The sequence below is a fragment of the Sciurus carolinensis genome, chromosome 4 (genome assembly GCF_902686445.1).
Source record: "Sciurus carolinensis chromosome 4, mSciCar1.2, whole genome shotgun sequence".
NCBI classification, from domain to species: domain Eukaryota; kingdom Metazoa; phylum Chordata; class Mammalia; order Rodentia; family Sciuridae; genus Sciurus; species Sciurus carolinensis.
The window spans coordinates 16,775,858-16,798,713 of NC_062216.1; the positions used below are offsets into that span (position 1 = coordinate 16,775,858).

The following is a 22,856-nucleotide window of genomic DNA, read 5'->3' on the forward strand; positions in this document are numbered from 1 at the left end:
AATCATTTTAAATTGTTTTCTTCTTGTATTATGAAAGTAGTTAATTACAGAATATTTGGAAATGATTGAAAATGAAAAATAAGATAATTGAAATCATTGCTTATACATGGCCAGCACTTGAGTGTGCATCTTTCTAGTCTTTAAAAAAAAAATGCACATATATAAACTTCTTACATGACTGAGATCTGGCTGTCAATACAGCTTAATATTCTTTTTTTGCTTACCATTATGTTAAGAATATTTTCTGGTCATTGAAATTATTTGAAAACATGATTTTAAAATATTTCATTTTTCATTTATAAAAATAATTCAGCAATTAATAACTCTGAACATAAATCTTTAGTCGCATTCTGATCCTTTCTTTAGAACAGGTTAATTGAAGTGGAGTTCTCAAATCAAGAGCATACAATTTCAAGGACATTACACATTTCATGACAATTATTTGTTTTAAAAAAAATGTAGACGATTGGTATCATTGATACCACAATAGAAACCATATAAAAGAAAATGAAATCTTCCAGAAACTGGAATTACCTGAAGTTTGACAAGGAACTGTGACTTAAGACTAACACATGATATGAAATCCTATATGGGAAACTAGTCATGAAAATTATTATCTTGTTTATACACAGTGACACAGCTTTCTGAGCAGGGGCTTATAACATAAATTAAACATTATGAGCACTTCTAGTGCCCAGAGCTCATGGAAACAGTGGAGTAAAACTCCAAGTTAAAAACCTTATGATTTGATCTCTGTTTGACAATTAATGTGACCCAGGGCAAACTTCCTAAGCTCCTGAGTCTCTGATTTTGTCATTGTGAGATGAAAGTTGGCCCAGACCAATGTTTCTCGGTGGGCATCATGAGTGACATTTGGGCCACATGAGATATTTTTGGGTGGTTTAAAGAACCTAGACCATAATTTTGGGGATGGTACATGGACATAGAAATATATATATATAATATGTGTGTGTGTGTGTTTAGCATGGTATGTCAAGTTGCTTTTTTTTTTTTTTTTTTTCTTTTTTTGCAGTGCTGGGGATCAAACCCAGGGCCTTGTGCTTGCAAGGCAAGCACTCTACCGACTGAGCTATCTCCTCAGCCCCTCAAGTGCTTTTTAAAACAGTATTTCAATATTTAAAAAGCATGAATTTAAAGGAAAAGAGTAAATAGTGTAATTGTCCAGACACACTCAGTTATAAATCAAGGTGAGGGGCAGATGCCTGACATTTGAGAAGCATAGGGCTAATGTATTAGGTTAAATTCCAAATATAAATCACTGGTAAGCAATGCTTATCTGGAAAGCAATCTGGGAATCCATAGCATTATTGAGATGTATAAGAAATAAATAGAGGGCTGGGGAGATAGCTCAGTTGGTAGAGTGCTTGCCTCATAAGCACAAGGCCCTGGGTTCAATCCCCAGCACCGCAAAAAAAAAAAAAAAAAAAAAAAAAAAAAAGAGCCAGGCACAGTAGCACATGCCTGTAACCCCAGCTAATTGGGAGGCTGAGTCCAGCCTGGGCAAGTTAGTGAGATCCTGTGTCAAAATAAAATTCTAAAAGGAATGGAGATGTAGCTCCATAGCAGTAGCACATAGTACCTTGCATGAGGCCCTGGGTTCTGTCCCCAGCACTGCAAAAAAAAAAAAAAAGAGAGAGAGAGAGAGAGAGAGGTACAAACATGGAAAAATTTTCAAACTCTCCTGCTACTTGTAACCCTTTGCACTTTTCTTTTTAACAATGAGTTTCACTGGCAAGGACAGATTTCCTCTTCTTGTATAAGGTGAGCAGAAAACCTGGGGTTGTGACAGGAGCCTCTGAGCACCTGGGGAGAAGCCACGCCCAGCCCCGAGCCCCACCCTCACCATGCTTCGCACTGTCCTGGATGCTCCTCAGAGGTTGCTGGAGGAAGGCAGAGGGTCGCGACAGCTGGTCCTCGTGGTGGTGTTCGTTGCTCTGCTCCTGGACAACATGCTGCTTACTGTGGTGGGTACGTCTGGGGGTCTCTGTGCTGAGAGTTACTTTGCTCTGGGCTCCACCAGGCAACACACACTGTGCTCAATTTCAGCAGTGAGTGAGTGAGTGGACTTACTTTTCTGGTGGAATACGTATTGAGGTTGCTAGGGGTTGGAGGTAACTGCCTATGATAGGGGTAAATCTGCCCGCCATGGTTAATGGCTCCAGAAGTTCAAAGAGAAAGAGGTTCAGAGAGTATCTGGTCAGAAAGGAGGAAGCCCTGGAACCAGACCGTCCTCACTGTTCTTCCCCATCCTGTCTTCCTGAGGCGCTAAGGACTCCAGTGGCCTCTGGGAGTCATTAGCATCTTCCCACTGCAAAGACACCTCTCCAGGCTCTGTCCTTTAAAAATGGCAAACCGTATTTGGACATTCGATTCCTATCAAGCCCTACCTTTCTTGCAGTTCCTTCCCTCAGAGTCCTGCCTTTTCTGGATGATACTTCCTTGATATTATACCAGTGTATAAATGGTTATTAACTTGTTGCTCCTGGGTAAAATATATTATTTTAAATAAGAATCTTCCTGAGACAAGGGGCTAATCTAATAGAGTCAGTTCTCATTATTCATGGTTCTAGAGTTATGTTTGATAAAACTACCACAAATACTGAATTAGCGAATACTGAATCATTGCTCCTAGGGGGAAATAGGAGCATGCGTGCCTCTCCCCCACCACATGCATTAAAATCTTAAATCTTAAAAACAACACATTTTTTTTTTTTTAAACAAAAAGAAGCATAGAATGATATGCCTGAGGCTGCTTGCTAACAGGTACCAGAGCTGGATTCAAGCACCGTGAACCATCCCAGATCTCCATTTTAGCTTTAACTGCACATTGAGTGCCTCAAATATGTTGCTGATCTATATCTGTCTGTGAAATGTCATTATAGCTCAGCTAGTATTGATTTTCAGGTTGTAAATAAATCTTAGTGAATAGGAAAATTAGCCAATACAGAATCTGCAAATCTGGAAGAACCAGAAACCTGATGGTTGGGACCCAGGTCCCTCAGCTAACAGCACAGTTTGGGCAGGCACCATCTTTAGCTCACCTTAAATGATGTCACTTAACAAGTGTCTTCCTTTGGCATAAAACTGAACCTTAGCAGAATCCCCTAAACCTAGTAGTGGCAAAAGATAATCTGTCCCTAACCCTTACTACTGGTCTTCATTGACTTTCAGTGCCCATCGTGCCCACCTTTCTGTATGCCTTGGAGTTCAAAGAAGTCAATTCTTCTGTGCACACCAGCCTCTCCGTGGGTTCCCAGCAGGCCCTCGCCCTTCCTGCCTTTTCCGCCATCTTCTCCTTCTTTGACAATACCACCATAGCTGTGGAACAAAGTGCACCCAGGGGCACAGTAGGGACAAATGGCTCTTCTGGCACAGTACCCCCTCCAGTCACTGAAGCCAACACAGCTCCCAGAAACAACTGCCAGCAGGACACAGAGTTCTTGGAGGAAGAGAACATCCGGGTTGGGATTCTGTTTGCTTCAAAGGCTTTGATGCAACTTCTGGTCAACCCATTCGTGGGACCTCTCACCAACAGGTATCTCAGTGGGCGCCATACCCCACAGGGTACTCCGGGCTCAGAAAAAGCAGGATGGGCTGAGGTTTCTTATAAGTGATTAGAAGGGAAAAAGAAGGAACACTGTGGGTCCCAGGGGAGTCAGCTGCTTGGAAAGATGCTTACTGCGAAGTCCCAGTGGATGACATGTTATTGGTGAAACATCACGGACTTCTGATTTCCTTAGTGATGTAATGGATATTGAGGGTCAAGAAGAGAACCAGTGAGCAGTGATTAGACCTGAAGTTCTTTCAGTTCTCTGGAACATAGCTTGAACAGGACCCAGGTGGGAATGGGACACTCCCAGTGCTCTCGGAAGCACTGGCTTCCTAGTTATTTGGGGAATGATTCCAATGCTTTAAGGAGATATGCACTCTATGGAGCCTTTCTGGAAGGGGTTGTGGCCTCAGTCTGCAGGTAAATTTGCATGCTTATTTATTTGCCTGCAGTCACATGCTGTATTCCCTCTCCACACTTGCATTCAGAGACATGTTTTACCACGTATTCAAATTGACCACATTTCTGATCCCACCGATATTTAAAAAATATATGTTTCCGAATGCCTGTTGGAATGGTATCTCCTTTCCTTGACTCCCTTTTAGGATTGGATATCACATTCCCATGTTCGCTGGCTTTGTTATCATGTTTCTCTCCACCATCAGTAAGTAATTTACTTCCCCTATTCTCCCCTTCACCGAGTACCTTTGATTTTATCATGTGAATGCAGTGTAGAGAGCAGGGTCAGGTTAGCCCATCAGGTAATTAACCATTTAATTGGACTGGGACATTGATTTGAATGCTTTGCAGTTTTGGAATGGGGACTCGGATAGTAGTGGCAACTTAGTATAGCTGGAATTTGTCTGTTCTGCTATAGGAGAACAGATACTTCATTTATATCTGTGGAAATCATAAAGGCTGTTTGTGTAATGTGTATTAATACATTTATGTGTGTACATGAGAATTCACACATGCTTGTGGATGTATCTCTCAGTAATCCCTTCAGTGACTTTAATGCAAACCTCCCAGCTTTGGGAAAAGATCAAATTATTCTGATATACCATGGTAAAGGACAAAAGAAAAAATAAAAAAAAAGGAAGTTGGACAACAGTAACTGGAAAATTCCAGAAAGTCTCCAGCTTTCCATCAAAGGACATTAAAGGTTATAGTTTAGCAAAATAAATTTGTTAAAGAAATTAGAAGCATAGACAGCCTATCAGCTAAATGTTCCAAATAGAATGGAGATGGAATATGGAATAAAAACAATAAGCAACAAAAGTAAGTCTAGTAGTTGCTCCTGGGATGTAAAACAAAAAGGAATGAATGGAGGGTCCTCGTTTGGGGATTAATAGATGGAGGGGCAGCCTGTGAGCACACTGGTGGCTCCTGCTACCTCTACTGATTCCCTGCTCTCCAGCAACATAACATTTTCCCCCTCTTGTATTTCTGATCTTTCTGTTATTTATCTTCTTTCTCTATTCCTCCTTCTCATCTTTTCTTCCCTCCCAGAATAGGACCAAACTCCTACCAACCCAATGTTTGTAAGAATTTGTTGTATACAGGGCAGGAAGACTGCAAAATGCAGGAGTTAAGAAATGCACTTCTATCTGAGAACTATGATTTCCTCATGCTGTTCTAAATCAAAGAAAATGAGGAAGTGAAAGTAACGTCCAGTGAACTTCTAAACTCGCTCCTTGCTAGAGAGCAAATTAAAAAATGATGTCATCCAATGAGATTTCAAATTCATTTCACAAAACCTTAGGGAACATATGTATTAGGGAACTTAAAGAAGAGTAGACATGATTCCAGCTGTCCAGGGGCAGATGGTGGTTGCCTGGTGAGACATGAATGACAAACACCGAGGAAAATAATACAGTGCAGTGTATTAGTAGAACCCAGATTCTTTAGCATAAGGTCCTTTCCTGAATTTCTGATACGAACTCATATTTTAAAAGCTTTTCCTATTTACCAAACTATATATATTAAATAGAAATGAGTATTTCCATGTGATCACCAGTGTTGCTAAACTAAGTTGGCTTAATTCTAGGCAAAAGAAAATATATTTAGTGTTTAGGATATCCTATGTAGTGTTTTCAGTGTTTTCAAAATACTAAAAAGAGTTTTCTGATGCCCATTACTTCCCATAAAGCTCCCTATCTGGAAACTAGGCTTAACATAGTTGGGAACTAAACAGTGTCCCATGTGCAAAGTAGAAAGAAAATTACTTTGATCTTTCTAAATAGGGTGACCAACCATTCCCATTTTGCCCAGGATTGAGGGATTTCCCAAAAAGTGAGAATTTCAGTTTTGAAACTAAGAAAGTCCTGGGCAAACCAAGATCAGTTGGCCACTCTGTTCTCAAAGGACACAGGAATAGTGGACTGGAAATCAGAAAGGCTGAGAAAGGGCACTGGAGGCCAGCAAGAGAGACACCAGGAATGTGCATGTTTGGTAGACAACGTGTGATCATGTCGGAGAGTAATTGAAGAAGATTACAAGCACAGCCAGAGACACCTTCTAATGCATGGGCCAAAGGATTAAAATTCTTCTGATTCAGACACTTTGGGCGGGATTTTTCTCTTGTTAGGAGACTGTTCTGGAATCGAGGGTGAGGCATGTCTGCATCTACCAACCTGACCACCAACACCCTATAATTTTGGTTTTGATAACTTATCCCTCTTTGGTTCACAGTTTCCATGAACTGGATATTCTCTTTATTTTCACATCTGCTAGAATCTAGCAGAGCCATGCCTTTATTAATTTTTAATGCATACTAATTCGGTTAAAAGATCTTCTAACATAAGGTAGGGGGAGGATATGACTGGTTGCAAGGTATTTTCCACACTATGTACACACAAATTCCTGCCACAGTATTCCAGGTGACCCAGTGTGGCTCAGCAATGGCAAATCTGGGTGTTACAGAGGATGCAACACCTTTTGAAGTAGGATCTAAGGACCAGTTCCTAGCCCCGGGCATTAGGTTTCACAAACATCCCTCAGTCCAGTGAATTGAATGTGCAACTCTCAGCAAGAAATGCGGAGACCTGGCCTTCCATTCATCCTGTGTGGTGATTTGGTATGCATCTGTGGTTTCTCAGTCTTCTTGCCAATTAAAAAAAATCAGTCCCACAGAAAAAAATTCAGTCCTGAATAAAGGCTGGGGAGATTAGAAGGACAACTTCAAGAACAGAAAGCTCAAATCATCATGCTTTATTGAAACGTTTGAGTGCTGACTCATCTCTGCTTATCACGGGCATGTTGTCTGGTGACTGGGCAATCAAAGGCCATTTGCTAACTGGAGCATTCTTGATATTCTCTGCCCAGTGTTTGCTTTTTCTGCCACCTATACCCTGCTGTTTGTGGCCCGAACCCTTCAAGGCATTGGATCTTCCTTTTCATCTGTTGCAGGTAATGCTGACATCTTCAACACACACGCCATGCACACACACACACGCACACACGCACACACACACACACACACACACGCACACACAGAGACATCTATTACCATCTCTTGCTAACTCAGATTATGTAAGATTTATATGAAAAAATTAATTAAGGAAAACCCCTTCCCGGTAGGTAGAAATGGTGATTCTGGAGTAAGGTACTTGTAGAGTTGCTGGTGGTGCCCATGGATCCCTAAGCCTGGCATAACTTCCCGGAATAATATTCAGATGCTTCTAGTTCCATTCAGGAAAAGCCCAGGTAAAACCACAGAGCAGACCATATTTTTACTTAGTGCCCTTCTTTCCCTCTCTCTGTCTCTCTCTTATCATTTTATAGAAACTGTCGTAATGACACTTCCTTGCCACCAGAGTTTGCTAAGTATCGCTAAATACAATATTTCATGGCACCCTGGGAGGCTGATATTTTGTGCTGTTTTGTGGCTGCCGTGCCTTGCCAGCCCAGGCCCTGCTCCTCGGGCACAGCGTTGAGTAGAACAGTCTCTGCTCATAGTTGTTCCTTCCCCTCGCCGCTCCACAGCCCCCTCATGTGGGAATATGTGCCAGGAAATGATGAAACACTTCGAAAAATGGCACGATTAGAGAGTGGTCTTCTGTGTCACCTTTCCCAGAAACCTTTGCATTTCCAACAGTATTAATGCAGAGAAGGAATGAGTAGTGTGGACATTTGAGGGCTCAGTGAAGGATAGTATTTGCAATATACTATGGTCTAAGTTTGTAATGTCCCTCAAACTGAAAGTCTAGCTAAAACCATCACTCAAGATATAATAGGGCAGAGACTAAGGACTTTGGGAAAGGCAGACAGAACCCTCCCAGGGTCCAACTCCATCTGTCATTCTCTGTTCAGGTCTTGGGATGCTGGCCAGTGTCTACACTGATGACCACGAGAGAGGCCGAGCCATGGGAATTGCCCTGGGGGGCCTGGCTTTGGGGGTGCTGGGTAAGTGGCACTTTGCTGGAACTCTAAACTCAGGAGCGTGGGGGCACTGCAGACCCTTGGAAGTTGGCTCCAGGAGGCAGGTGTCCCGGGTCATGGAAGATGACGGAGTATTTCCTTGCCCTTCCTGACTCATCACAGGTGGGCTTCTTCAGAAATATCACCAAGGGACGCTCTCATTTCTTTTTCTTTAATAAGCTGCACAATCTGTAAGGGCCTCTGGGAGACCCAGAAAGCCAGCCTGTCCAAGAGAATGAACTTCCCCGTGTTAGTGACCTCTGCCTGCCTCACCTCTGCTTCCACCAATGGCCAGTGCTTTCAACCTGAGAGCGTGCTCTCCCGCCCAGATTCTCTGCTGAATTCATCGCAGATATATTCTCCTTTATTCCCCACTGCCACCCCGAAGGATGAATACATGGTCCCTAGGTTAGAGTTGAGCATAAGAAAGATTAAGTAGCTATCCAAGGTCACACAGTCAGGCAACAACAGAGTTCGGATAAAACCTCAGATTTTCTGCACTTCAAATCCCAAGCTCTCAGCCATAAGGTCGTGTGTTCCTTGAGGTTCATCCTTCACGTGGCTTAAGCGGGCTAGTCCAACATGCTGTTTCTTTTGTTGAGCCAACACTAGCAGAGGGCAATAGGTAAGAACCCCAGACATAGTCCTGCCTTCCAGGACTTAAGCCCCCCGAGGAGAAGACACCATAGTCTCTTCCCCAGCCTATCCCCACCCTGTACAACCACAGAGGGAACAAAGCCCTGTTCTTCATTAGCATTCATCTTTCCAAACACTCAACCTTAAACTTGATATGCTTTGGACTCCTTCATCACAGTCACTCCCAAATGAACAAGCCAATCACACCCTCTACAGCCACTTCAAGGTCCGCTCCTCACCCCTTCTGGGTTGGAACATGGTTCCAGCCTCCTGCCCAGTCTCTTTCATGTTCCCTTCTTCCTGAGCCCAGAGCCGGTGGTGCTTTTCTCCCACTGAAAGGAACTGATGCTTTCCCCTGGATCACAGGGCTCAGCAGACACCTCATCTGCCTAGCTGGGGCCCTGGCTGAGTGGCCTCAACCTTTGACACCCCTGCCCACCCCCCAACACACATCCACCAACAAGAATTTTCTCCCCTTCCTTCTGTAGTGACACCCTCTTTTCTCATCCTCTGTGTTCTTCTTGCATACTTTATTCTTTTTTCCCCACTAGGCACTCTGCACTTAGCAAAGGTTCTGTGACCATCAGGACTTTCTGACCCACTTCACTATGTTTTGTTTTTTTTTTGTATTTTTGTGGTGCTGGGGATTGAACCAGGGCCTTGTGCATGCGAGGCAAGCACTCTACCAACTGAGCTATTTCCCCAGCCCCCTGTCACTGTGTTTGCACAGCACCTTGTACATCCAATTTTACTGTCAAACTTGTCACCACATGGCAATTATTTGCACCTGTCCCCCACATTTTCTTCATTCTAACTTGAGCTCCTTGGGGGACAGGGTCCGGGTCTGCTCCATGTCTGAAGAATCCCCAGAATCCCAGGTGATGTTTAGCCCTGGTAGGCCTTCAGCAAGCACCCACTGGGTCCGCTGAGCCTCTGGCTGGGGTTGCCCTCACTCCTGGGATCTTGCTGCTTCTCCTTTCCAGTGGGCGCTCCCTTTGGAAGTGTGATGTACGAGTTTGTTGGGAAGTCCGCTCCCTTCCTCATCTTGGCCTTCCTGGCCCTGTTGGATGGAGGTAAGTCAGCACTGGACCCCCAGTGAGTGATAGCCCAGGTCAGGATGGGAGTGCATTAGGCTGTGGGGTCAGTGTGGACCTGTTTAGATGAATCAAGAACATTCCCATCCTAGAAAAGAGGGAAGAAACTCAGGGAGTTAGAGATTTGGCAGCAAAGTGACCATTACTGCAGGGCCCGCTAATGAGCGAACAAACGGAATTCACTCTCTCTCTCCCTTTCTCTTCTTTCTTAGCACTTCAACTTTGCATCCTGAAGCCTTCCAAAGTCTCTCCTGAAGTAAGTAGAGACCAAGTTCCATTGCATTGAGGTAGATGGAATGGCCAGCGGCAGGGACCCAGGCGTGCTGTCAAACCCCTGGGAGAAAGGTGAAGGGCAACAGAGTCAGGAAAAATGAGCTCGGTACTTGGGCCCCTAGGCTGGGTTCCACGGGGGTAGTACAGGAAATTGGTGTCCAATTTGGCTAAAATTGGACGAGGATGGAGAAAGGACCCATGAAAGACCAAAATCTTTTCTCAGAAATAGGGAAGACTCCCAAAGGCCTTCGGACAAACTTTCCCCAGTAAAAGACTTCCTCCAAGAGCATCCCTAACAGTATGTCATTCTGTCACAGATAATAAATATCAGAGTTGGTATTTGTCTGGTTCTAAGCCAAAGATGGTCTGGGAAATCAATATCAAACCATATTGTGATGAATTACTCAACACGCAGAAGGAAAGATAATGAAGTGCAAGAGACATATGGGAAAGTCTGATCTAAAGACCTTGATCTTGCCTCCCATTGTCCATCAAGGTATTCTGGAAGTAATTATAATGATACATTGAAGTTCCCAATGATTTTTAGGTCCCGGGTTCTCTGCAGTGTGCTGTCTATGCTTATCTTATAAATTCCATGAAATATTGGACTATTTTTAGCCTCATTCTACAGATAGAGAAATTGAAGGTAAGCTGAGAAGCATCTGAAAGAAATCTGGGTCTGTGGACACAACTGGCACCGTGAGAGTGCTCCAAGGTGACTCAGAGTCTTGACGGCACCCTCTGGGAACTGGCTCTAGGAGCAGAATGTCTGGGTGCCGGGGAAGGAAACTTCAGAGCAAGGAGCACCTAATACCTTCTGCCTGGACTCCCAGCCTGGAATGTGCTAGGCTCCAGGACTGCTCTGGACTGGCTGGGGCCTAGGGATGGGTGTCCAAATGGTTCTGCCACTGCTAAGGAGGACGTAGGGCCAGGATGACTTCAAATTTACAGAGTAGTTGTGAACACAATACACAGAATTCCCATATACCGTCTCTTCACGTTTTGCCATATATATTTAATCCTATTCTCTCTCTCTCACACATTATTATTATTCCTGTTCTTTTTCTTAGTGATTTGAGAGTACATTGCTTATATAATTCCTTACCCCTTAACATCTCTGAGTTTTCCCTGAGAACAAGGATATTTCCTATGCAGTGACACTAGAGTTCTGAATTTCATTGACTGGATGTTGATGTAGCACTTTAATCTAATCTACGGTTCACCTTTGATTTGTCATTACTCTTACCAGGTTTGTTCCCTCCAGTCAGGACTCAGACCAGAATTATTCACGTGTCACACTCCAGAAACGTCCTTCAGTCTCTCCTAGCCTTTCAAGACTCTGACATTTTTGAAGAGCACCAACAGTTATTCTCTAAAATCTTCCTAAATTTGGTTTGCCTTTTGTTTCTTCATGACCTGCTGTGGGCTCTGCAGCCCCTGTTGTCACATCATCTGAGTGATCTAGTCTCCCCTGGAGTGTCATTGGTGCCTCTCCATCTCTCAGTGGAGACCCTTTTGATCCCTGGGTCAAGGAGTTCACTGGTTTCTTCCTTATGTAGTTATTCTCTTTCACTTTGTGGTGACAATCTTTGGGAAACACTGTAAGAGCATATAAATCTCCTATCTCCCTCAAAAAGTCACCTCCCCCTAGATTCATTATCCATCAACGATCCTTGCCTGAACCAGTTTTTACTATGATGTTTGCAAAATGTAGCGATTTCTATTTTACTGATCCCCATATCATCAGTTGACATTTTTCTGTAAGAAATAGTCATCATGGGCTGGGGCTGTAGCTCAGTGGTAGAGCATTTGCCTAGCATGTGTGAGGCACTGGGTTCAAACCTTAGTGCCACATAAGAATAAGTAGACAAAATCAGAATAATTTTAAAAAAAAGAAATAGCCATTCCTTTCTCTTCCTCTCCTTATACATAACTACATATTAACATATATTGTATGTAAATACATATAATTCATTTCTTTGCTTATTTTCAGTTGGAACTCATGGATTCTTATTTTATTCAGTAGATTGTAATTCATTACCATCTTTGTTTATTTTGATGGTCAATTGTCATAGATTTAGCAAGTGTGAATGCTTTCTAACTGCCTTCCAAGTCACTTTAACGCTCCCAGTCTTTTTTGAGTAATTTTTTACTTTCTGATACAAAAATACATCACATGCTCTTCTTCTTCTACCTTCCCCTCCCCATCCTCAGCCTTGGGATCAACCATTTCTCCAGGAATCCTAGGTTCCTTTGAATGGGGAATGGTGTTTAGAAACCAAAATATGGGCACTTGGTGTCCCACTGCTGTGGGGGTGTAAGGACACCTTGTTTGTAGGCCATCTCAGTGGCAGAGCTGGTCTGTCCACATGAGCTCACACTGAGACCTCTGCCTCCAGTTCATCTCCACTTTTTTTGTGTGTGGTACTTGGGACTGAACCCAGGGCCTTGTGCAGGCAAGGCAAGAGCCCAGCCCCAGTGAACTCCACTTTTTATCGCTTTCCTCATTCCATCTTTGTACTGCCCTTCTCCATAGAGAGAATCCTGGTTCCCCCCAAATCAAGACCTTTGCCTATTTCTGGAGTCCTACAATGCTTGTGATTTGTACACCCATACACCGAAAAGCAAACCTGCCAAGAAACATTCAAGAGAGCATTCAGTTCTTTTTCCCTGGATTTGGGGAATATAACCAAAGTATTGCAATTAGAAAATTTTCTGTGTTAAGTCTTTCTTTTCTAGCTTTAGTGTGATTCTATGATGCATGAGACTCTTCAAATTCAGATGTGTTCACTTGTTTTTCTTGGCATTTGGATTTTAGTGTTTTCTTTCCATTCTTGTTAATTGTGTTAGTCTCCTGGGGTTGCCATAACAGATGTTATGGACTAGGTGACTTAAACAACAGGCATTCAGTTTCTCACAACTCTGGAGGTTGAAGTTCAAGATCAACGTGTGATCAGTGTTGGTTTGTGGTGGGGGCTCTCTTCCTGACTTGCAGATGGCCACCTTCTCACTGTGGCTCCAGGTGGTCTTTCCTTGATGTCTGTGCACAGAGACAGAGAGATTGCTGGTGTCCCTTCCTCATCTTTCAAGGATACTGCTCCTATCAGATCACACTCCACTCATGTACACCTCATTTAGTCATCATTATTTCCCCAAATCCCCATATTAGAACAGGACATTAAGGAATTGTGCTTCAACCTGTGAGTTGCAGGGGAGGGCACAGTTCAATCCATAGCATGAAAACAATTTCATTTTTCGAATATATAGAATGCTACCACCTAGTAGAAAAATGATTCAAAAAGGTGTTCTCAGAGAATGTCAGCCCCACCAGGACTTTTCTACCCTTCCCCTCCTTCATCCCTGTTTCTTATAAGCAATCACTTTAATTGTGTTTCAGCTTGTCTTCCCTATGCATTTTTCCCCAAAATAAATAGTTCGTGCGCATTTCCTTATTTCCCCATTTTTTCCTACAGATAGGCCTCATACTCTGTATTCTCCTTTGCATTCTCCTTTCTATTTCACACTTAACAATGCATCCTGAAAAGCACTTCCTATCTGGACGTAGAATTCTTCTGCAATGCTTTTGAAGCGGTATGGTCCACCAATGTGTGCATTTACCTCATTCTATTTGATTTCTTTTGGGAACATTTAGATAGGTTTCAGTAGTTTGCAGTTACAAATAATGATACAATTAATAACCTTATATACATACATTTTAGAAACTTGGCAGTAGTCCTTAAATTCCTAGAAATGGGATGGTTGCAACAAAGAGTGTATTGGAATTTCTTTATGTGTATTTTTATGATTTACATCAGTTTCTTTGAATTACATTTGGGATGAGGCATGCTCTGTTTAAGTTTAGGGTCTCTCTATTGAATGTACCTTGTGTGTAGGCAAAGAGGATTATATCAAAACTATCAAATCTCTTACAAGACAGACTACAGTACACACTGTCGAAGATTAGGACAGAATGCTCAGGAGGCTTGATAAAGGGAGAGGTTTCAGCTGCTGAGTCAGGGGACACCGTGGAAAGGAAGGAGCCAGTTGAACTTGACTTTGACGAGTGGATAGGATGAGGAGCCCTGGAATTGAGAAGCAAGATGGCTGAAGTCAAGACAGCAACGATGGCAGAGGGCTGCTGGGATCGCCGGAAGCAGGGCAGGGTGGCCAAGTGTGGCCAGGACGAGGTGCATCTTGAGGGAAGGGGAGTCAGAATGGGTCATTTGGGCTGGTGTTTTAACCCCTGTGTTCAGGCTTTATGTTACACTAGTCCAAAATGGTGAAAAGGAATAATTCAGAGAGCTGGAGGAGTCGAGGTGGTGTTTTAAGCAGAGTGGCATGCAGCACTCTGCCTGTGGTTCTGGGCAAGCATCGGTGTCCCGGCATACCTGCTGTCTACTCCTGACCCTGCTGCCACTCGCTCTGACCTGCCTGACTGTTATCTGGAGGCAGGGATCCCATCTAGAGGATGTGGTCCCACTCCCTGTGACTCCCACAAACCCTGCCTTGCACATGGGACAGGCTCTGCCTCCAGTTTACTCAGTGACATTAGGCAAGTCACTTTCTCTCCCTGGACTTGCGTTTCCAGGTTTCTACAGCAAAGGGCTGCTGTAGATGGTCTCTAAGGTCCTGTGTGCACATTCTCAGCTTCTGTGAGAATAAGAGGGATGTAAACACTGTATAAACGGAAGTTCTTGTTGTCCTTGTCCTCAGAGTGCCAAGGGGACTCCACTGCTTATGCTTCTCAAAGACCCTTATATCCTGGTGGCTGCAGGTAGGCTGGCCATGGCCTCCCTGGGGGCGGGGAGAATGTGGGCTTCGGGCACAGTGGCCCACGAACTGCCTTCGCAGGTTCCATCTGCTTTGCCAACATGGGAGTGGCCATGCTGGAGCCCACACTGCCCATCTGGATGATGCAGACCATGTGCTCCCCTGAGTGGCAGCTAGGTGAGTGACCTGGGTTCCTGCCTTGGGCTCGGGCAGAAGGCGAGTGCTGCGGGCCCTTCCACAGGTAATCAAGAGGTACCTTCAAGTCCAGGACATTGACCTCTCAGGGGGACCATGAGCTTCCTTCACAGAATTGCCTCATGTCCACATTCATGAATCAGCCTGAGTGGGTGGGAAATTCTTCAGAAAAGCAGCCTAAGAAGGACAGGGGGGAAAGGGCTGAAGGAGACGATTGAGAGACCACATACCCAGCTTTGTGGTGTAATGATTAAATATTAATTAAGTCACAAGACTTAGGTTTTTGTTTCGGCTCCACTGATGAGCTGTGTAGACTTGTGCAAACCACCTTTCTCATCTCCAAAGTATCAAATAACTAGTTCAAAGGGAAATTAATTATCGAGTTTAAAGGGAATTGTAGGAATAAATGACCCAGCTGTAGAAATGCTTAGTCCCATGCACAGTTTTAATATGCACCACCCTGCCGTCCATAGGGACTGTAGGCCTAGATGACAGCGTGGGACTGTCTTGTACACAATCCGTAAGACCATTCCCCCCACACTTCCCTCTCTTCCACTCCCCATCCCCTTTTGTTGTTTTTTTTTCACCTCTAAAATGGTGTTAAAGAAGGATGCACTGTAGCTTTCAGCTGCGGAAGGTGCTCAGCTCTGGATCCCGGTGGGAAGTTCTAGGGCCTGCAAAGAGGTCTTTGGCCTCTTTTGTTTCATGGGAACTTAGATTCTGTGACTCCCCTGAGGCTCCAGCCTCTTCTGGGAAGCTGAGGAAAGGGGAGAGAGACTGCTACGTGCAAATGACTGAGTCATGCAGGGAGGAGAGGCTTATGGGGCCAGGGGGAAGCTGATAAGAGCCTGATATAGCTCAACATGCAATAGAAAGCACCAAATCTAATTTTTAAGGGGACAGTTCTAAGTAGGGCTCCCACCTGCCTCATAGCCCCAAATTGAATTTTTCTGGGCGGAAACTGCTTCTGACCATGACAATTAATTGAGTTAGTCAGTGTTCAGTGCAGATAATGCACCCCTCGCCCGAGGGTCTGGCCACTTAGGTTACTGGTACCCATGAGTAACTGTGGCATAAAGTGGTCCTTTCCCAGCAATCCAATTACCAGTCTCAGTTACCAGTGACTCAGTTACCACTTACCAGCATTTCCTAAAGCTCTCTGCATCTGTGACGTCTCACATCAAAGTTCTACAATGAGGACATCGGAGGTACCTGGGGTGCTTGTTAAGACTGCGAGCTGGGTGCTGGCCAGCAGGTCAGGAAAAACGAGTCTGTGTTCCTTGTGAACTGCTCAGTGACCACACTTTCAAAATCTCTGTTCTACATGAAGAACAACTCTCCAGTCTCCTGGGAGGAGTAAAGGGGACAACTCTGTTGATCATGATGTGACTTGTCTTTGTCATGGGGCCCATTGGGTGCTAGGAACTGTCCCCAGGTGCAGGAAATAACCAGAACTTTGGAAACCTGTCCACCTGGGTTTGAATTCTAACCTGGCCACTTATTGATTGTCACGTTAGATAAGTTATTTTACCTCTTCGAACTCTATTTTTTTCATTCACAAAAGTGGAGATAATTTTCAGAGTTGTTTTGATGTATATAGTCATTCTAGGGATAAGTGCAGGGTACAGAATGTGGAGTATATCAGTCAATAGGAATCATTAGTATTTTCATCTTTGTGTGGTTGAAATCATCTTGTAATCATGGCTCTGTGTAATTTGCTATCTCTTGAGGACATACTGTGAAAAACATATGTTGATAGACACTTACTCTGCATCTCAAAGTGCTTCTGAACAGTGAGATATGGCCGGTCCTAATAAGCAAGTCCCATAGAGGGGAAATCTCACTGAGCAGACTTCACACCACCTACAATGATGCGAAGCAGGTGTGTCCAGGTCAGCGAGCTTCCCAGAGGTGCCTGTTTCAACAATCAGATAAACAATCGAGTAGTTATAACCTCTAATTTTTTTAAAGGCAATTAACTATAAACAAATAGACACAGTTGAAAGAGATCGCCACTCTGTACGGATAGAGTCGGCAAATACACTAAGGTGTGCTTCACTTCTACTCCACCAGAGAGAATATTAAAAGCAAACAAGCAGCCCGGCTGGGGTGTAGCTCAGTGGTAGGGTGCCCCTGGGTTCAGTACCTAGTACCACCGGGGGAAAATAAAAAGCAAATAAGCTGCCAGCCAGGAGCTGGGGAATTGTTGACTTTGGGTTTAACTGTAATAAATGCTTTCTGCTGGGCTGTATGTTGCTTCCTCCAGGTCTACAGACGTGCAAAGAGGGCTAGTGAGACTCAAGGAAACTCACACTGCTAATTCTAAGCAAGCCCTTACACCAGAGCCACTTGTGCCTTGGGTAGCGTGGGAGAATGCAAACACCAGCATTGGAGAGAGGAGCTTGAGTTTGAGTCCTACCCCGACACTGACTTTGATGATAATAGTTAAGGCTGGTGCTCATAGGAAACTTAATCTGTTCTAGGCACTGTGCAAAGTGCTTGATCTTCCTTAAGCCTTTCTTAAATATCTCCCTTAAACTTCACGACCAGCCCATCTGTTAAGAATTATTATCCCCTGTATTATGTAGTGAATTTTTTCATTACTATAACATAATACCGGAGGCAGGCTGACTTTATAAAGTACAGACTTATTTAGCTCACCATTTTGGAAGCTGAGTCCGAACAGCATAGTGCTAGTTTATACAGGGGCTCCATGGCAGATGGCAGGAGCCAAGTATCACATCATCAAACAGGAAGCCTGCACCTGAGAAGGGCAGAGATGTGGATTCTACAGCTTCTACTCTGTGTTTATATATGGACCTCCAACCATAAAACAAAGTGGTCTGGGAATCCTGGAAGGCAACGGGGGGCTTCACTGTCTCGTAGGATATAAGATGTTTCTGATGAATCAGGCACATTCCAAGACGAGGCTGTGTGTCCTTCTGCAGGTCTAGCTTTCTTGCCTGCCAGTGTATCCTACCTCATCGGCACCAACCTCTTTGGTGTGTTGGCCAACAAGATGGGTCGGTATGTAGCCTGGAGATCTGGGAAGGGTGATAGGAATGTGAGATGGGAGAGTCCTTCGAGGCCGTCCCTGTGCGGGATTGCTTCTCTGAGATTGAAAACTTAAGATAAGCACAGGGTGATAAAAACTACCCACGGGAGGAGGGGGATGGTGGGGGTGGGGGTGACATGGAGAAAGGACGGTCCTGAGCTGTCACTATAGAAGAGGCAGTGGGCACAGAGGGACAACAACCCTTACCCTCCACTGGGTAGCTGGGGGCATTGACTGTCAAAAGGTGCTCCAGGGAACCTCGGGGAATTCTACAAAAGGGCCTCAGAAGCCACCAAGGGCATAGGATTGGGATCCCAGAAGTGGAAGCCCCAATTCTGTTTCTGTATTATGAGGAAAACAGCTAGAGCTTTATCTTTGGAGTTCAGATTTTTAAATTCAAAAGCACTGACGTAGGAAATTAGAGATGAGACAAAGTTGATATTTTTGTGGTTTTTTTAAGATGCTGAGACCAAATAAAATAGGATAGTAGGAGATTGGTGGTTTTTGAGATGGATCTGTAAGACCAAATCACATAGAAGAGTCGGAGGTATTCTGAACCCATCAACAGCCTGGATCGAGTTCCAGGGCTATTCCCCGAGTACCTCCCGGGTCAGCAGACCCCTGCTGCCCACCCCCGCCTCTATCGTGTTTGAGCCCATGAGGAGATATGGCAAGGAAAGGACAGGGACGGACCTGAGTCATATAAAGATGACCTGCCTTCTCATGTCCTTAGGGGCTGCTGGAATAGGGAGGGGAGGGCTGGCTGGTGTGGTGGGTTTGGGGTGGCAGGTGGAAGGGACCTGTCCCCTAAGCACTGTTTGACGATGGCTCTTCCCTCCCAGGTGGCTGTGCTCCCTGATTGGCATGGTGGTCGTAGGTGCCAGCTTGCTCTGTGTGAGTATAACGAGGCCCTGTTGAGGGAGGGAAAGCCAGACAGGTAAAGATCATTTCCTTCAAAATGATTGGCAAGGCCTGTCACGCTGTTTCTGAGTAGGCAGGAGTTAGCACTGGGGTAATGCCACCAGCGGACGTGGCATGCCATTGAAGGGGGGCAGCAGGAGGCTCTGGGAGAGAGCAAGCGAAGTGAAGCATGCTGGTAGCTGTGTCTGGAGCCAGCCAAATGGTGCACTGCATGACTTCCTGTACTCATCCCACCCTGATGGGTCCCCAGAAGTCACAGCCAACCATCAGCTATGCCTCGGACTCTGGTGCCAGAATATCCGGTGGATGAAGAAAGGAAAAAGGGCTTTTCCAGACTAGGAGCCCCCTTCAGGTTCCCGTAGTCCACATTTTCTCCTGCCCCGGTGCAGATCATGAGCACACTGGCCTCCGGGTTGGAGGGAGGTGAGAACAGAGTGGCAGAGCTCTGAGCACCACACCCAGCACCAGCTGGCGGCCCTGATGGTGAGCAGGAGCTCGGGGCTCCATCTCGGCTTCGCCACTCGTGTGACTTTGAGCTACTTGCACCACCTCGGTCCACTCTGTGTTCCCGTCTGTCCCAAGAGGATTCTGACAGGCTCTCTCGGGTGGTGGAGGAAATCCTCGCCAAGTGTCCAGCCCCCAGTGAGTCTTAACCAATACGAAACACCTCTTGAGGGGTCACCTCTGTTTTCAGCTGCTAATGTCTAAATGGTACGCTAAAACTTTGAGGGGTGAGTGTGCTGCGGTGGTGGGTTTGGGTGACTGTTTGCCCAGGGACAGTGTCAGGTACCTTCAAAAGAGGGAAAGTCAGGGTGCTGAGCGGGCCGTGAGGATGGGTTCCAGGTTGCTGATGTGGTACCGAGCCATGCCACCTGTTGCCCCGCTGGTGGGCCGTTGGGTTCTTCTGTCTTGTTGCTCCAGTGGCTACCCTGTTAGGGTCTTAAATAACACCTGTGGATGATGTCCGCCATGGAAAAGAGAGGCGACTCCATTCGGTGGAGAACGGGGACAGGAGAATGTGTTAGGTAGAGAAGGCCAGAGGACAAGGAGGGACAGTCCCTGAACAGAAAAGGACCATGGGATGGCCTGAAGAGTTGAGTCTGAGGTCCAGACTTGATCTTGGCTACTTACTAGCTCTGTAACTTTGGGTAGGGCATTTGTCCCAGATGGTACCAGGTTGGTTTTTGTGTCTTTAAAACAGAGGCAAAGAGTCTCCTTCACAAGGAGACAGCGTATGTGGCGCAGAGCACACGCTGGATCAGCCCATGGTGAAGACCCTTTGCGCCCTCCCTGCCTGACCCAGCTGGGTCCTGATGCCTCCCCCCTTCCTCCTCTTGCAGGTTCCTCTGGCCCACAGTATATTCGGTCTCATTGGCCCCAATGCAGGCCTGGGCTTTGCCATAGGTAAGAAGTGTCCTCGAAGGCAAGAAGCAGTCCCTGAGCACTGGCTTTGTGGGTGCCCTTCCTCCTCTTTTCCTCATCAAAGGAGGTAGGAGGAGAGGCAGAAGGAGCAGGAGAGCAGCTGGCTGGGACACGAGATGGGCTCCTAATTCCCACCACGACTCCCACCGCAAGCCCAGGGGATGGACGAGGGCCGGAGGAGAGGAGGGTGTTGCTGACCCACAGTGTCCTGTTTGCCCTGACCACAGGCATGGTGGATTCCTCTCTGATGCCCATCATGGGACACCTGGTGGACCTGCGCCACACCTCAGTGTACGGGAGCATCTATGCCATCGCCGACGTGGCTTTTTGTGTGGGCTTTGCCATAGGTACGCTGCGCGGGGGAGAGGGCAGGCCCCAGACCTGGGCGCCCCACTCTCCTGTCTCCTCCGATCCACTAGAGGCGGATCCAGCAGGCTGACGTCCCAGGGGTGTGAGGCCGTTTGGTCCTGTGACATCCTTGGGTCACTCACTGCACCCAGCACAGTGTCTCGCGGGTGATCAAGGCTCCGTGAGCCCTTGTGAATTTGAGCTCTTCTTTGCAGGCCCATCTACTGGGGGTGCCATCGTGAGGGCCATCGGTTTCCCCTGGCTCATGGTCATCATTGGGGTCATCAACATCAGCTATGCTCCTCTCTGCTACTTCCTGCGGAACCCCCCAGCCAAGGAGGAGAAGCTTGTAAGGCTTTGTAAACAAAACATAAAAGCACACATGTCTCTCCCTAAAGCCTCTCTTATCCTTCTTCCCCTCACACCCCTTTCCTCCCTCTGTTGATCTCTCTCTTTGCAACATTTTCTTGTTCCTTCTTCAGGTTTATCTTTCCTTTGTCCCTTCTCTTAAGCCTCTATCAGCTGTGAAGAAAAACCTTAAGTAAAAAATGGAAAATGGGAAACTCAGAGAATGGGGAGCAGGGACCCATCTGTGGCAACCGATAGTTAGGGTAGTTACTAGCAAGGTGTCGATTTCTGTTTCACTCAGGGTTTTCGCTGCTGTGATTAAAAGACCTGACCAGAACAACTTTAGAGGAGGAAAAGTTTATTTTGGGTCTCACAGCTTCAGAGGTCTCAATCCATAGACAGCCGGCTTCATTCCTTGGGGCTCAAGGTGAGGGAGGACATCATGGTGGAAGAGTGTGGTGAAGGGAAGCAGCTCACACTCTGATCAGAAAACAGAGACTCCATCTGCCAGACACAAAATATATACCCCAAAGCCACGCCCACGAGGACCCACCTCCTCCAGCCACACCCCACCTGCCTTCAGTTACTACTCAGTTAATCCCGTCAGGGGATTAATTCACTGACTGGGTTAAGGTTTTCATAACCCAATCATTTCTTCTCTGAAACTTCTTGCATTTTCTTGCACATGAGCTTTTGGTGGACACCTCACATCCAAACCACAATTATCAAGTTATCTCTGTTCTCATTGGGAAGAATTCCAGTGGGAATATTTGTTTTCATTTTAGTCTGCCATTGTCATGATCAAGACATCTCTATTAAAGTACAGAAAGAGTTACACTGTATGATTTTAGTCAGTAAGGTACTTCCTTTCTTTAAATTAATTTTTTATTTGTTCTAATTTGTCATACATGACAAAGAATGCATTTATGCATTTTGATAGATCACACCATAAATGGAGTGTAATCTCACTTTTCTGATTGCACACATTGTAGGATCACATCGGTCAGATATGTACACTCTGTGCAGCATGAGTGCCCCAAGGGTCTGAGTGGTTGGGGATATATATGGAGGCAAAAAAAAATAGACAGGAAGGTCTGCTAGCGGGTGCTGCCAATTTCAGCCAACTTCCTGCTTTGTCTTGCATTACTGCTGTCAGGATTCAGCTAAAAGACTATCAGATGTTTTTCCTGACTACAGTCGATGTGCCTAGCTACCTTGTGAGGCCTCTGCTTTTCATGAAGCAGAAAGGGGGTGTGCTTGTTTCTTGCAGCTTCCCTGAGCAACACTGGACTTGGATGAGCTAGTGGGGGCATGGGAAGCGAGAGATGATCAGAGATGTGCAGCAATTTCTCTTCCTGTCACTCGCTGCAGGCTATTCTGAGCCAGGACTGCCCCATGGAGACCCGGATGTATGCAACCCAGAAGTCCACGAAGGAATTTCCCCTGGGGGAGAACAGTGACGAGGAGCCTGACAGTGAGGAGGAGTAGCAGGAGTGTCCCTGGGTCCTGTCACCGGTGAATCCAGGAGGCCTGGGCTTCGGGAACCACCTTTTTCCCCTGGAACACGGTGGCGACACGCTGCTCATTGGGCTTCACTTTCCTCTCCCCTGGGTGTCTCCTTTCCGCCCCACCTTGGGCGCCGTGCATCCCTCTCCCTCTACGCGTCGATGCCACAGGTGGCCGGCCTTTTGTGGGAGGACAGAGTGGTGCTTCCTCCCAGGCATCCATGGGGTTGATTACACTTGAGTTGTGACAAGCTCTGCAAAGGGGTGACTCATCTGGAGGCGGCAGTGAGCAGCGTGTT

At 45.8% G+C, this 22,856-nt stretch overlaps 1 protein-coding gene across 1 annotated transcript; it reads left to right on the plus strand.

Annotated features, from left to right (window-relative positions):
* Window positions 1–1,865: 1,865 nt before the first annotated feature.
* Window positions 1,866–22,512, plus strand: Slc18a1 (solute carrier family 18 member A1). The gene is made up of 14 exons (XM_047551260.1): window positions 1,866–1,989; window positions 3,193–3,556; window positions 4,177–4,235; window positions 6,896–6,979; window positions 7,883–7,975; window positions 9,610–9,699; window positions 9,933–9,976; window positions 14,707–14,767; window positions 14,845–14,940; window positions 17,907–17,985; window positions 18,856–18,907; window positions 20,275–20,338; window positions 20,584–20,703; window positions 22,424–22,512. Exons 1-14 carry the CDS (start codon window positions 1,866–1,868, stop codon window positions 22,510–22,512), a joined length of 1,419 nt encoding a protein of 472 aa, XP_047407216.1.
* Window positions 22,513–22,856: the final 344 nt, after the last annotated feature.

Excerpts from the sequence above, each read along its gene's own strand:
- Slc18a1 (XM_047551260.1), top strand. The coding sequence starts at position 1,866 with ATGCTTCGCACTGTCCTGGATGCTCCTCAGAGGTTGCTGGAGGAAGGC. Across the intron at positions 6,980-7,882 it reads TTCCTTTTCATCTGTTGCAG|GTCTTGGGATGCTGGCCAGT; the intron begins GTAATGCTGACA and ends TTCTCTGTTCAG. Across the intron at positions 20,704-22,423 it reads TTGTGTGGGCTTTGCCATAG|GCTATTCTGAGCCAGGACTG; the intron begins GTACGCTGCGCG and ends CACTCGCTGCAG.